The sequence below is a fragment of the Chrysemys picta genome, chromosome 2, assembly GCF_011386835.1.
Source record: "Chrysemys picta bellii isolate R12L10 chromosome 2, ASM1138683v2, whole genome shotgun sequence".
Classification (NCBI taxonomy): domain Eukaryota; kingdom Metazoa; phylum Chordata; order Testudines; family Emydidae; genus Chrysemys; species Chrysemys picta.
The window spans coordinates 290407349-290422161 of record NC_088792.1 but is presented as its reverse complement, the minus strand read 5'-3'; the positions used below and the strand labels follow the sequence as shown (position 1 = coordinate 290422161).

The 14813-nt window shown below is 64.4% G+C and overlaps 1 protein-coding gene across 5 annotated transcripts in view; it reads right to left on the bottom strand.

The window, feature by feature from the left end:
• The window catches only part of LOC101950303 (microtubule-actin cross-linking factor 1, isoforms 6/7-like), an 82006-nt gene that overhangs the window by 40495 nt on the left and 26698 nt on the right, over nt 1-14813 (bottom strand). For all 5 annotated transcript variants that reach the window (XM_065582331.1, XM_065582329.1, XM_065582330.1 and 2 more), the window contains 12 exons: nt 14235-14461; nt 13903-14025; nt 13334-13435; nt 10930-11031; nt 10196-10342; nt 9160-9315; nt 6065-6262; nt 3263-3391; nt 2344-2514; nt 1645-1800; nt 326-532; nt 93-212 (listed from right to left, as the gene is read on the bottom strand). In XM_065582331.1, the coding sequence (XP_065438403.1) occupies nt 93-212; nt 326-532; nt 1645-1800; nt 2344-2514; nt 3263-3391; nt 6065-6262; nt 9160-9315; nt 10196-10342; nt 10930-11031; nt 13334-13435; nt 13903-14025; nt 14235-14461 (1838 nt within the window). The remainder of the gene's footprint in view (nt 1-92; nt 213-325; nt 533-1644; nt 1801-2343; nt 2515-3262; nt 3392-6064; nt 6263-9159; nt 9316-10195; nt 10343-10929; nt 11032-13333; nt 13436-13902; nt 14026-14234; nt 14462-14813) is intronic.

The following is a 14813-nucleotide window of genomic DNA, read 5'->3' as shown; positions in this document are numbered from 1 at the left end:
CGGGGGATCTGCAAGCCGCCGTGCGCTGGCGCGACAGCCCGGGGCAGCGCACAGGGCCCAGGGGGCTGGGGAGGGCAGTCACGGCGCCGCACCTTGTGTTCAGCCAGCTGGCACTTGATCTCCTCCTGGCTCATGGCGGCGTCACCGGGGACCTCCAGAGTCTGCTCCACCTCATCCATCCAGTCCAGGAGCAGCTGCCGGGACTCACTGAACTGAAAGCGAGCGAGGGGGCACGTCAGCAGGAGCCGCCGGGAACGCCGGAGACCAGCCCGCTTGGCGACAGGGCCCGCTTCCCGCCACACCCTCGGGCGCCCCCGCACGGTACCTGCTTGGCACGCTTGCGAGCGTCCTCCAGCGCGGCACCCCGCTCCCCGGTACGCCGCAGCACCTTGGCCACCCGCTCCTTGGCCGTGAGCACCAGGCTCTGGATCACAGCGCAGTCTTGCTTCCTGCTCACGTCCTTCAGGCGAGCGGCCACTGCCTCCAGGCTGGACAGCTGCTCCCCGCGGGCCGTCACCTCCTTCAGCAGCGCCTGCCGAGCGAGCCAGAGCTAGCCAGGGCTGGCGCAGCCGGCCCTGGGGGAGGCCGCGGCCAAGGGGCAGCAGCCTGGCTCGGCGGGGGGCTTCTCCGAGCAGGCTCCAGGCACCGGAAGAGCCGTGGTGCTGGGAGCAGTGGGATCCCCCCACTGCTGCGGGAGGGAGGCATGCCTAGTGGGGAAGACACGCTGCGACGGGGTGTGGTGACAAAAGGGTTAAAGCGACCAATTAACCTCGGAGGGGTGGGGGTTAGGCCGAAGCTGGGGGCTGGGTCTCCAAGGGCTGCTCCGGGAGGGGCCAGCACGTTGCCCCAGGTGAAAGGGAGCTGGGAGCCTGCCTGGTGCCAGGCTGGTCAGGGCCCCTGCTGGCCTGAGCCCTGGGTCGAGGGAGAGTGGGGCAGGTCCCAGGGCCTGGGGACCGGCTGGAACGGCCTGAAACGGGGGCAAGCCGACAAAGGAGAAGGCTCCCGGGGAGCTGAAGCACGATTGTTTTGCTGTGTTCTGTGGCTTTGGAGGCCCTGTGAAGAGCTGGGCTGTTACCTGGCTTGGCTGGGGGGCCAGAGCATAGCCGTTGCAATGCCACATAGAGACACTGGGGACGTGGTATTGCAGCAACTTTGCCACGCACCCACCCCCGTACTGCCAGCATCTCCTGGGGAGCCCCCTGCCTGCCCCAGTGCCCCAGAGCACCGTTCCCAGCAGAGCCTAGCATGGACACAGTGCCCGCCGGGGACCCTCGGGCCATGCCCTGTGACAGGAGAGGCACTGCTAGGAGCCAGGCCCTGTTCCTGGCTGGCCCTGGCTGCAGGCTCTGGGAGCTCACACCGGGCACCGCCGGGTGAGACCAGGTCCCTGCAGCCATGCACCAGACCAGCCAGGCTGCTCCAGGGTCAGCGAGGAGGCAGGGCCCAGCGCCAGCCCCTGCAGGGCGAGCTGCACGGCAGGCTCTCCAGGGGACAGGCGCCCTTGGCAGGGATTGCATGGCAGCAAGACCTACCGAGACTTTGAGCAAAGGCAGGTGGGTTCTGTCTGGGGCCATGGGTCGCAGCCCTGCCAGCGCGGCGCCCAGCGCCAGGCACCGAGACAGCTGCTGGGCCAGCCACACTCACCTTGTGCTCCTGGACCTGCCTGAGCACCGTCTCCAGCAGGAAACTGGGCGGCTCTGGGGCACTCAGGCCCTGTTCTGTCTGCCCCAGCCACTGCAGCAGCTCCTGCGCCGTGCTGTGGAACTCCGTGCTGAGCGTCAGCCCCTCCGCCAGCCGCTCCTGGGGGAGAGGAGCCCCAGTCAGAGACGCGCCGGGCCAGCAGGGAGAGCCGGCAACCGCCTTCAGGGCTGTGCCTGCTGCAGCCTAAACCGCCCTCCCCTCTAGGTGAGGGGACACCCCGCCTCCCCGTCCCCCGTTCCAGCCAGGGAACCGACCCGCTGTGTCTGCTCCAGCCTAAACCGCCCCCCCCCCACACACACCCCTGTTCCAGCCAGGGAACCGACCGGCTGTGACTGCTACAGCCTAAACCGCCCCCGCCCCCTGTTCCAGCCAGGGGGGTCGGACAGACACACAATCCCTGCCATTGGAGGCACACACACATGCACAAGTGTACACCTCCTCCCCTAGCCCAGCCATCAGGGACACACACACAAGCACACACCCCTGCGGAGGCACAGACATGCACATATGTACACACACAGCATCAAAGCCAGTGGGACCACACACACACACGTGTGCACCCCTCATCCCATCATAGCCAGCGGACACACACACACACTCCCAGCCCGTGGGACACACACACACACACACACACACACACACCTTCCTCTCCTGGACCTGGCTGCTGACGCTCTCCCATTTCTGCTCCAGGATGCGCAGGCTGTGCTGGGTGTGGCAGGCCCGGGGCAGGCTGCAGGAGGCCAGCAGGCGCTGCAGCCGGTCCCTCACGCTGTTATACGCCTGCTGCTTGGACTCCAGCTCTTTGGCCAGCTCCTGTGGAGGCACGGCAGGGGGGCAGTGCCGGCCCCGGCTCTCCGGCAGCACTGTGCAGCCAGGGGCTCGGAGCAGGGCCAGGGACGCCTCTCGCGCCGCGCGGGTGCACGGGACCCTTCTCCCCTAGGCAGGGAGCGAAGGGCCCAGGGACATGCCCCGGGACCACGGGCCAGCGGCTTGGCAAGGAAAGACGCAGGCGTGTGGGATCAGCCCCAGGCCACCGCTCTGGCATGGCGGGGAGGGGGCTGAGGCAGACGTGGCCTGGGGGGGGCTGGGGCAGACGTGGCCAAGGGGGGAGCTGGGGCAGACGTGGCAAAGGGGGGAGCTGGGCAGACGTGGCCTGGGGGGAGCTGGGGCAGATGTGGCAAAGAGGGGAGCTGGGGCAGACGTGGCTCGGAGGGAGCTGGGGCAGATGTGGCAAAGGGGGGAGCTGGGGCAGACGTGGCAAAGAGGGGAGCTGGGGCAGACGTGGCCTGGGGGGAGCTGGGGCAGACGTGGCAAAGGGGGGAGCTGGGGCAGACGTGGCAAAGGGGGGAGCTGGGCAGACGTGGCCTGGGGGGAGCTGGGGCAGATGTGGCAAAGAGGGGAGCTGGGGCAGACGTGGCTCGGAGGGAGCTGGGGCAGATGTGGCAAAGGGGGGAGCTGGGGCAGACGTGGCAAAAGGAGGAGCTGGGGCAGACGTGACTCGGGGGGAGCTGGGGCAGACGTGACTCGGGGGGAGCTGCTCAGGGCTGGAGGAAGTGCTCACCAGGTGCGCTGCCAGCTTCTCCTTGGTGGTTTCAGGGTGGTCCCAGACGGGCTTGGAGAAGAAAAGCCGCAGCTCCACGTGCTCCAGCCACTGCAGCAGGTCCATGATCTCTAGCGTGACGTCCTGCACCTGTGGGCGGCCTGGGCACTAAGTGAGCGCGTGCCCCCCGCTGAGCCGGGCCTCGGACGCCAACAAGGCACGGAACTGCATGGGACCCAGACCCGCAGCCACCAGCAGAGCACAGACCAGCCAACTCCCACCCCCCACCCTGCCCCACCTGAGCCCCAGTGTGCCGCGCGCAGGGTCCCAGCACAGCTCTGTGGCTGGTGAGCCCAGAAACATTCTGTGGCTTCCCAGTGAAATGAATACATAGCGTGTGGGGCATAGCTGTGCGCTGCCCAGGGCCCGGGAAGGAGGTATAGAATCACAGAATATCAGGGTTGGAAGGGACCTCAGGAGGTATCTAGTCCAACCCCCTGCTCAAAGCAGGACCAATCCCCAACTAAATCATCCCAGCCAGGGCTTTGTCAAGCCAGGCCTTAAAAACCTCTAAGCAGGGCCGGCTCTAGGATTTTTGCCGCCCAAAGCAAAAACAATTTTGGCCACCCCCCGGGTTCTTTAATTACCCAACCCCCGGCCCCGCCTCAACTCCGCCCCTTCCCCAAATCCCCAGCCCTGCCTCCTCCCCCCAGGCTCTCAAGCCTAGGAGGGAGGGACGGGGAGAAGCGGCGCCCGCGCCGCGGCCACTCGGAGTCTCCCCCCCCCGGGTTTGAGAGCCTGGGAGGGAGGGCGAGTAGCGGCGCGCGAATCAGCTGTTTCACGCGCCGTGGCAGCAGCAGCGGAGGTGAGCTAGGGCGGCCGGGGCACATTTTTAGGGGCGGCATTCTGGCGCCGGCCATGCCACCCCTAACAATGTGGCGCTCCAAGCACCAGCTTGTTTTGCTGGTGCCTAGAGCCGGCCCTGCCTCTAAGGAAGGAGATTCCACCACCTCCCTAGGGAACCCATTCCAGTGTTTCACCACCCTCCTAGTGAAAAAGTGTTTCCTAATATCCAGCCTAGACCTCCCCCACTGCAACTTGAGACCATTGCTCCTTGTTCTGTTGTCTGGTACCACTGAGAACAGTCTAGATCCATCTTCTTTGGAACCCCCCTTCAGGTAGTTGAAAGCAGCTATCAAATCCCCCCTCATTCTTCTCTTCTGCAGACTAAACAATCCCAGTTCCCTCAGCCTCTCCTCATAAGTCATGTGCTCCAGCCACCAATCATTTTTGTTGCCCTCCGCTGGACTCTTTCCAATTTTTCCACATCCTTCTTGTAGTGTGGGGCCCAAAACTGGACACAGTATTCCAGATGAGGCCTCACCAATGTCAAATAGAGGGGAACGATCACGTCCCTCGATCTGCTGGCAGTGCCCCTACTTATACAGCCCAAAATGCTGTTAGCCTTCTTGGCAACAAGAGCACACTGTTGACTCATATCCAGCTTCTCGTCCACTGTGACCCCTAGGTCCTTTTCTGCAGAACTGCTTCCTAGCCATTCGGTCCCTAGTCTGTAGCGGTGCATGGGATTCTTCCGTCCTAAGTGCAGGACTCTGCACTTGTCCTTGTTGAACCTCATCGGATTTCTTTTGGCTCAATCCTGTAATTTGTCTAGGTCCCTCTGTATCCTGTCCCTACCCTCCAGCGTATCTACCACTCCTCCCAGTTTAGTGTCATCTGCAAACTTGCTGAGAGTGCAGTCCATGCCATCCTCCAGATCATTAATAAAGATATTAAACAAAACCGGCCCCAGGACCGACCCTTGGGGCACTCCGCTTGAAACCGGCTGCCAACTAGACATGGAGCCTTTGATCACTACCCGTTGAGCCTGACGATCTAGCCCGGTTTCTATCCACCTTATAGGTACCGGCCCCGGGAGCTGCGCTGGGTCCGGGGACGAGGTACCGGCCCCGGGAGCTGCGCTGGGTCCGGGGACGAGGTACGGGCCCCGGGAGCTGCGCTGGGTCCGGGGACGAGGTACGAGCCCCGGGAGCTGCGCTGGGTCCGGGGACGAGGTACGGGCCCCGGGAGCTGCGCTGGGTCCGGGGACGAGGTACGAGCCCCGGGAGCTGCGCTGGGTCCGGGGACGAGGTACCGGCCCCCGGGAACTGCGCTGGGTCCGGGGACGAGGTACCGGCCCCCGGGAGCTGCGCTGGGTCCGGGGACGAGGTACCGGCCCCCGGGAGCTGCGCTGGGTCCGGGGACGAGGTACCGGCCCCCGGGAGCTGCGCTGGGTCCGGGGACGAGGTACCGGCCCCCGGGAGCTGCGCTGGGTCCGGGGACGAGGTACCGGCCCCCGGGAGCTGCGCTGGGTCCGGGGACGAGGTACCGGCCCCCGGGAGCTGCGCTGGGTCCGGGGACGAGGTACCGGCCCCCGGGAGCTGCGCTGGGTCCGGGGACGAGGTACCGGCCCCCGGGAGCTGCGCTGGGTCCGGGGACGAGGTACCGGCCCCCGGGAGCTGCGCTGGGTCCGGGGACGAGGTACCGGCCCCGGGAGCTGCGCTGGGTCCGGGGACGAGGTACCGGCCCCCGGGAGCTGCGCTGGGTCCGGGGACGAGGTACCGGCCCCGGGAGCTGCCCTGGGTCCGGGGACGAGGTACCGGCCCCGGGAGCTGCGCTGGGCCCGGGGGGTGCTGTTGGCAGGACCAGCGGACACGGCCGCGTGGAGCTCCCCCGGCATGTCTTGTCTGTGGCTGAGCCGTGGGCCTGGTGAGTCCCCGTGTCCCGGGCAGCGTCGTTGCAGGGGGCGGGGGCTCCACGTACCTGGCTGAGGTTGTTCTCCAGCTCCAGCTGGCGGCTCTCGGTCTCACTCCGCACAAAGTCCCAGCGCTGGTTGAGCTGCTGCAGGCTGCACTGTAGCGCGTCCGTGCTGTCCCCAAGGCTGGAGAGCAGCAGCCCCTGGCCGACCTCGTTCACAGACTGGACCGTCCGGGCGTGGGACATGACGTCGTTTCTCAGTACCTGCAGGGAGGCGCAGCCTGGGCGTGGGCCATCCCCTTCGGCCCAGCTGTGCCTCTGCCCAGGGGAGGGGCAGCCAAGCGCCTTCTCTGCCTCTAACCCACCCGCCATACTAGCACTGCCGCTGAAACCCACCTCCTGAGCAGCTACAAACGTCTGCGCTGCTGCAATGGGCCCCGGCGCTGTGGGCGCTGCCCTGTCTCTGGGCCTGTCAATGCTGATCAGTAGGGCCCTACCGAATTCACAGCCATGAGAAACGTGTCATGGACCCTGAAATCTGGTCTTCCCCTGTGAAATCTGGTGTTGTGTGTGCTTTTACCCTGTACCATACAGATTTCATGGGGGAGACCAGCGTTTATCAAATTGGGGGTCCTGACCCTTAAGGGAGCAACGAGAGGGGATCACAAGGTTATTTGAGGGTGGTTGCGGTATTGCCACCGTTACTTCTGCGCTGCCTTCAGAGCTGGGGGCTGGAGAGTGGTGGCTGTTGGCCAGGTGCCCAGCTCTGAAGGCAGCACCCCACAAGCAGCGGCACAGAAGTAAGGGTGGCAATGCCCTACCAGGCCACCCTAAATTCTGCACTGCTTCTGGTGGCGGTTCTGCCTTCAGAGCTGGGCTCCCAGCCAGCAGCCGCTGCTCTCCGGCTCCCCAGCTCTGAAGGCAGCGCCGTCACCAGCAGCAGCGCAGAAGTAAGGGTAGCAGTCTGCAAGCCCCCCTATAATAACATTGCGATTCCCCCCCCCAACTCCTTTTTGGGTCACAACCCCAACAATTACAAGACCATGAAATTTCAGATTTAAATAGCTGAAATCATGACATTTACTATTTTTTAAATCCTGTGACCATGAAATTAACCAGAATGGACTGTGAATTTGGGGAGGGGCTAGCGCAGGAGGGATCCCCTGCGGCTCTTGGTTCCACACCAAGGACAGAGGCACCTGCCACCTCAGCCCAGGCCTGGCGGAACCATCTCTGGCACCACGGCCGGGGTGCAGGGCCCCCAACAGGCCTCCCGCCGGCTCTGCCCCGGACATGGCTAGGAGCTGGGCACCATGACGAAGGGGGGATTTTCTTAGTGTTTTGCATGAATACAGTGTGTGCATGTGTAACGAGGGGGTGGGAAAGGGGCTTGTGGTTGCAGAGGGCCAGGTGTGACCTCGCCTAGCAGCTGGGACCCTGGACAATGGCCTGGACTCAGTGGAACTTAGCAACCAGTGACCTGGAGGCCCAGCCCAGCTTGGGAGCCAGCCGGCTCTGGCCCGTGGGAGGACAAAGGAGGGAAGAGAGAGGGCCCAGGCGATCTGTTTGCCCAGGAACAAAGACAAAGGGCAGAGCAGGGGCTATTGGGGAAGGTGATATCTGACAATCGGTCATGGCTGGACACAGGGGACAAAGAGGGATCTGAGCCCATCTGAACTGGGACAGAACCAGATGGACAGTGAGGGCTTTCTATGCTCGAGAGCCCTGAGATCTTCCTGTGCTGGGTTCAGACGTTCAATAAACCTCCCGTGTTAGTCTGGCTGAGTCATTGCAGGCTAGAGATTGGGGGGGGGGCATTGCTCCCTCTGGGGGTGGAGGCCCTGGGGATCCAGATGAGGGGACCCCCTGAGGGGGCTCATGGAGAGAGACAGACGTGCTAAGGCTCAGAGGTGCGGTCCCAGAGGCGATGGGGCCAAAGGGCCTAACCCCCGAGAGAGAGTGGACCCTTGAGAAGGGCTGTCACATGGAAGGGAGGAATTGGAATTGGAATTGGAAAAGGTTCAGAAAAGGTCAACAAAAATGATTAGGGGTCTGGAACAGCTTCCGTATGAGGAGAGATTAATAAGACTGGGACTTTTCATCTTGGAAAAGAGATGACTAAGGGGGGATATGATTGAGGTCTACAGAATCATGACTGGTATGGAGAAAGTAAATTTACTCCACATCACACAAGAACTAGGGGTCACCAAATGAAATCAATAGGCAACAGGTTTAAAACAAACAAAAGCAAGTATTTCTTCACACAACACGCAGTCAACCTGTGGAACTCTTTGTCGGAGGATGTTGTGAAGGCCAAAACTATAACAGGGTTCAAAAAAGAGCTAGATAAGTTCACGGAGGATAGATTCATAGATTCATAGATTCTAGGACTGGAAGGGACCTCGAGAGGTCATCGAGTCCAGTCCCCTGCCCGCATGGCAGGACCAAATACTGTCTAGACCATCCCTGATAGACATTTATCTAACCTACTCTTAAATATCTCCAGAGATGGAGATTCCACAACCTCGCTAGGCAATTTATTCCAGTGTTTAACCACCCTGACAGTTAGGAACTTTTTCCTAATGTCCAACCTAGACCTCCCTTGCTGCAGTTTAAACCCATTGCTTCTTGTTCTATCCTTAGAGGCTAAGGTGAACAAGTTTTCTCCCTCCTCCTTATCACACCCTTTTAAATACCTGAAAACTGCTATCATGTCCCCTCTCAGTCTTCTCTTTTCCAAACTAAAAGGTCCATCAGTGGCTATTATCCAGGCTGGGCAGGGATGGTGTCCCTAGCCTCTGTTTGCCAGAAGCTGGGAATGGGTGACAGGGGATGGATCACTTGATGATTCCCTGTTCTGTTCATTCCCTCTGGGGTACCTGGCATTGGCCGCTGTCGGCAGACAGGACACTGGGCTAGGTGGACCTTTGGTCTGACCCAGTCTGGACGCTCTTATGTTCTCCCAGGGGCCGTACGGAGCCAAGAGAGCACGGGGCGTGAGTCCGTGACAGGCAGATTTACATAAGTTGGGTGTATTCAAGTCGTCAGGACCTGCTGAAATTCCCCCTGGGGTTCTTAAGGAATTCGCTGAAGCAATCTCAGAACCGTTGGCAATGAGCTGTGAGCTCAGGGAGACCGAGCTGTTCTCTGCTGCGTCTCACCTTGTGCTTGGCCAGCTCGATCTCACAGCTCTGCAGATCCAAGCTCAGCGGGCTCCGGCCCTGCAGCTGCTCTGCCGTGTGGGAAATCCACTGCACCAGCTCCTCCAGCTGGTTCTGGAACTGCCCCAAGCCCAGGAGCGCCGCTTCCAGCTGGTGCTGGGAACGGGAGGAAAAAAACAATGGACCCATCAGACCAGCCTCCCTGGAGCCGGGGCCCCCTGCCCCGCAGACCCCTGCAGTCAGCGAGGCCAGCTCCAGGACTGAACAAATAGAACCCGTTTGTGGCAGACACAGCAGAGCCCTGAAGAAGAGAAATCACATGACCAGCACCCACGGGCCCCGGTCCCCACCTCCCTGGGCCTGGCGGCTGGGTGACCAGCACCCACGAACCCCGGTCTCCACCTCCCTGGGCCTGGCGGCTGGGTGACCAGCACCCACGAACCCCGGTCTCCACCTCCCTGGGCCTGGCGGCTGGGTGACCAGCACCCACGAACCCCGGTCCCCACCTCCCTGGGCCTGGCGGCTGGGTGACCAGCACCCACGGACCCCGGTCCCCACCTCCCTGGGCCTGGCAGCTGGGTGACCAGCACCCACGGACCCCGGTCCCCACCTCCCTGGGCCTGGCAGCTGGGTGACCAGCACCCACGGACCCCGGTCCCCACCTCCCTGGGCCTGGCAGCTGGGTGACCAGCACCCACGAACCCCGGTCCCCACCTCCCTGGGCCTGGCAGCTAGGTGACCAGCACCCACGAACCCCGGTCCCCACCTCCCTGGGCCTGGCAGCTGGGTGACCAGCACCCACGAACCCCGGTCCCCACCTCCCTGGGCCTGGCAGCTGGGTGACCAGCACCCACAGACCCCAGTCCCCACCTCCCTGGGCCTGGCAGCTGGGTGACCAGCACCCATGGACCTCAGCCCCCACCTCCCTGGGCCTGGCAGCTGGGTGACCAGCACCCACGGACCCCGGTCCCCCCATCACTGTGGGCCCAGCGGCTGGCGAGTGACGCTCGGGACTCGGGGAGCCTGAAAGTCCTACCTGGCGGCTGACAATCTCCTCCTCCAGGCAATCCCAGCGCTGCCGGAAGTCACTCAGCAAAGCTGGGGGGCCTCTGTCCTCAGCCCCTGCATGGTGCCGCAGGCTCTCCACATCCACCTTGCACTGGTACAGCTCCCTCTTGAACTCCTGGTGGGACGGGACCACGAGCAGCAGGCTTGAGGGCACCTCCAGGCACCTCCCAGTACCGCAGCCCCATGGCACCCTGGCTTGGCACCCACCCAGCACTCTATTGGGGATTCTGCTCTGTGCAGGCATTCCCCCTCCCCATCTCCCCGAGGGTGAGTGGGCCTGGCCAGGCCCAGGTGGCTGCCCCATCAGAGGGGCAGGGGTACCAGCCCTGCACCAACCTGGTACCAACCTCTCCAGATCTACATGGGACCCAGGGCCCACATTTCCATCTGTCCAGGGCACCAGGTGCAGCCTGGCCCCTGGGCCCCTCCCCTGGGGAAAGCAATCTCACTGCACACCACCCAGTGCAGCTCCCCAACCCTGCCCCACCTGGCTGAGCCGCCACCCCCCACTGCCAGTCTCTAGGGTGCCGGGGAGGAGGAGGGCCTCGCAGGGCACAGGCTCCGCCCCGCCCAGGTGCACAGTGCTGGGTCCCCTGTGACAGGTGAGGGGCAGTGCAGATGGGCGCCAGCCATGCCAGCAGATCCAGCCCCACCCCACCCCCAGCAGTGTCTGCGAAGGGCAAAGCCCAGAGCATTTCCCACCTTCAGCTCCGCCAGCTGCTGCCTCACCAGTTCCAGGTCCCCCCCAACCAGGAACTCCTCCGCCATGCGCAGCTCCGCCGTGGCCAGCCAGTCACAGAGCCTCTGGGGAGGGAGGCAGGGAAAGGGGGTTAGGGAGGGGAACCCCCCTCCCGTGATGTGGGGGGCACAGCCATGCACACACTCGCTGGTCCCTGGGCTGCCCGAGCACGTGAACAGTGCCAGCTGCAATTCCTCCAACAGGAACAGCAGCGCTGCACGCCGGGCTGGGGCAAGCCGGGTCAGAGCCGCTGCTCTGGCCTTGGCCTGGGCACGGAGCAGGGACTGACAGCACCTGTACGGCCAACAGGGCAGCTCTGGAGACAGCAGGCTCTGCTCACTCCAGCAGCTCCCGGGAGGGGGAGCCTGTGGCTGTCCCGGTGGGGTGATAAGCCGGCCCCGGCCAGCCAGGCTCCCGGCTCTCCTGCGGGGCAGCCCCCGGCCCAGCCAGCCAGGCTCCCGGCTCTCCTGCGGGGCAGTGTGACGAAGTGAGACTGTACTTAAATGTTTCCTCTGAATACTGTGTGGGTGCCTCAGTTTCCCCTATGCATTTCTTAAGTCTCCAGTGTGCATAAATGGCCGACACTCTGTATCCTGGGAACAAATGGCCAGGGCCCTTCCCCCCTGCAAGGGAATAGCTAAAGGTGAACAAAGAGATCAGGTGACCTCCTGGCCCAGGAAAGAGACAAAGCCCAGAGAAGGAGGGGCTGGAGGGGTTTTCAGTTTGGAGCTGGCTGGGGACTGGAAGGGAGGGCAGACGGGGGTCTGCCTCGCTGGGCCCCAGAATGGACCTGGCTGAGGGGTCCTGTTCTCTGGACCTACAAGCTCTGATTTAGACCGTGTTCCTGTCATCTAATAAACCTCTGTGTTACTGGCTGGCTGAGAGTCACGTCTGACTGCGAAGTGGGGGTGCAGGACCCTCTGGCTGCCCCAGGACCCCGCCTGGGCGGACTCGCTGTGGGAAGCGCACGGAGGGGCATATGCTGAATGCTCCCAGGAGAGACCCAGGAGGTGAAGCCGTGTGAGCTTCTTGCCCTGAAGACAGTCTGCTCCGAGGGAGAGGAGGCTCCCCAAAGTCCTGACTGGCTTTGTGGGGAGCAGTTCCAGAGCATCGCCCGGGGACTCCGTGACAGGCAGTCCCCGGCCCAGCCAGACGGCTCACGGCTCCCCAGTGAGCTAGGGTTACCAACTTTCTAATCGCACAAAACCGAACATCCCTGCTCTGCCCCTTCCCCGAGGCCCCACCCCTTCTCTGAGGCCCCACCCCTGCTTGCTCCAACCCCCCTCCCTTCATTGCTCATTCTCCCCACCCTCACTCACTTTCACTGGGATGGAGAAGGGGGTTGAGGTCTGGGAAGCGGGTGAGGTCTCCAGCTGGGAGTGCGGGCTCTGGTGTGGGGCTGGAGATGAGGGGTTTGGGTGCGAGAGAGGGCTCTGGGCTAGGGCAGAGGTTCCAGCCAGAGGACACAAGTGAGGAGAGGAGGCCCCAGTTTACAACCCTGTTTACCTGGAGAGAAGACAATGGACAGAGGTGGGGCCTGGGGCCGGTGATCTCAGATGCCCAGCTGGGAAGCAGGGGGGCTCTGGGCTGGAGAGGGGGAGCAGGCAGAGCCCACCTGGATGCAGAGAGACTGGGGTGTGCTGGGCTGAGGGCTGAGGGAGGCCAGGCCTGAGGCCCTGAGAGTTTCCTGGGCTGTGTTCAACTCTCAATAAACCCTCCTGTTTTACGCTGGCTAAGTGTCACTCCGGTCTAGAGAACAGGGTTGCATCAACCCCTTCGGGGGGTGGAGGCCCTGGGGGTCCAGACCAAGGGGACTCCCTGAGGGGGCCCACGGCAGAGACAGACGTGCTAAGGCTCAGAAAGGTGCGGCTCCAGGAGGTGGAGGGGTCAACCCCGGGAGAGAGTGGACCCCCGAGAAGGGCTGTCACACTGCAGGGGGTTCCCCCCATGGACCGCACGGGGCCAAGAGTGGGCACGATCTGTGAGTCCGTGACAGGTCGTCCCTCCCGAGGGGGGCTGGTGCCCGAGGGGGTCTCTCCCGCATTCGCATTCACAATTGCCATAGTCCTGCTACTGGCACCAGCCCACGAGCCCCCAGCTGCACAGGCCAGGACCCGGTTGCAGCCCCTCTGGGCCGGAGGCTGGTGCCCGCAGGCAGGCAGAGGCCGGAGTGGGCTGGGGATTGTCCTGTGAGCAGGCAGAGGAGCGAGGCCTTTTCTGGCTGGTCCCTGCAGACCCCGTAAGCTGCCCCTTCCCTTCCCTGCCACAGGCCCGACCTGCCCCCGGCCAGCACCCCGTGGGGCAGGGTGGGGCCGGGGCTGTGCGCGTTGGGGGGCAGGAGGCACACGTGGGGGTCTGTCCACGCACCTGCATGGCCTCCTGGTAGCGTAGCGAGGCCTGGAGCTGCTCCTGCAGGCGGCCCTGCCGCTCCGTCCACACCTTGCTCAGGCTGTGCCAGGACGAGTAGAGCTGCGCAGGAGGGAGGGGCACCGAGATCAGCCTGGCACTGCCCCATGGAGCCCCCCGACTGCCCCACGGGGCCCCCCCGACTGCCCCATGGGAACGTCAGCCCCACGGAGCCCCCCCTGACTGCCCCATGGAGCCCCCCGACTGCCCCACGGGGCCCCCCGACTGCCCCATGGGAACCTCAGCCCCAGGGACCTGCTGACTGCCTCACGGAGCCACCCGACAGCCCCGCGGAGCCCCCACTGACTGCCCCATGGAGCCCTCCAGACTGCCCCACGGGGGACCCCCCCAACTGCCCCATGGAACCCCACCTACTCTGCCCGCAGATCCCCATCCGGCCCCTGGGGAGCTCCGCCCATTTGACCCCACAACGGCCCCACACACATGCTCCAAGGAGCCCTCTTAGGGGACAGGTGGAGTGCCCCACTTCCCACCCTTCGCGGGCCCGGGGCCCCGTCACACCCCCTCACATCGTCCAGGCTCTTGGTGACGTCCGGTTTGTCCGGGTCGCCGCAGGACGACATCAGCTCCACGCCCAGGATACCCAGCGTGTCCAGGTCGTTCTGCAGCGCGTCGATCTCCTCTCGCAGCGCCTGCGTGGCAGGGACAGGGCTGGGTGCCCGGCCTCAGGCACATGGCTAGGGGCCCACAGCGGGGCCCTGCCCCAGGGACTGAGCCTGGTGCTCTCAGCTCCTGTCTGCTGCCCCCGGGTGCTGCGAGAGCTGCCAACCACGGGGGCCACGGCAGGCCGGGCACTGCACCCCCCGGCCCCCTGCCCTCCTCCCCCATCGCTCGCTGGTACCTGCATGGTGCGGAGCTGTGCCCGGACGGCTTCGGGGTCGGAGCCGGCTTCCTCCAAGTCCAGCACCATCTGCTGGGTGTCTGTGAGGGTGATGGCCAACTCAGCGAGCCCCTGCCAGAACCGCTCGGCCAGCGCCAGCAGCCCCCTGAGCCACCGCTCCCGCTCCTCGGCCTGCCCGCGAAGGCAGCGCCACTGGCTACACAGCTGCTCCGTGCGCTCCTGGATCACTGCGGGACCGGAGACGGGCGTGAGGGGCTGGAGAGAAGCACGGACCTCCCGTCCCCAGCGTCCCGCAGCACCGCCGCCCCCAGTGCCAGGCCCCAGCCCCAGGGGCACTGACCTCCCGTCCCCAGAGACCCGCAGCACCATCGCCCCCCAGTGCCAGGCCCGAGCCTCAGGGGCACTGACCTCCCGTCCCCAGGGTCCTGCAGCACCGCCGCCCCCAGTGCCAGCCCCCAGCCCGAGGGGCACTGACCTCCCGTCCCCAGGGTCCCACAGCACCGCCGCCCCCAGTGCCAGCCCCCAGCCCCAGGGGCACTGACCTCCCGTCCCCAGAGCCCCGCAGCACCGCCGCCCCCA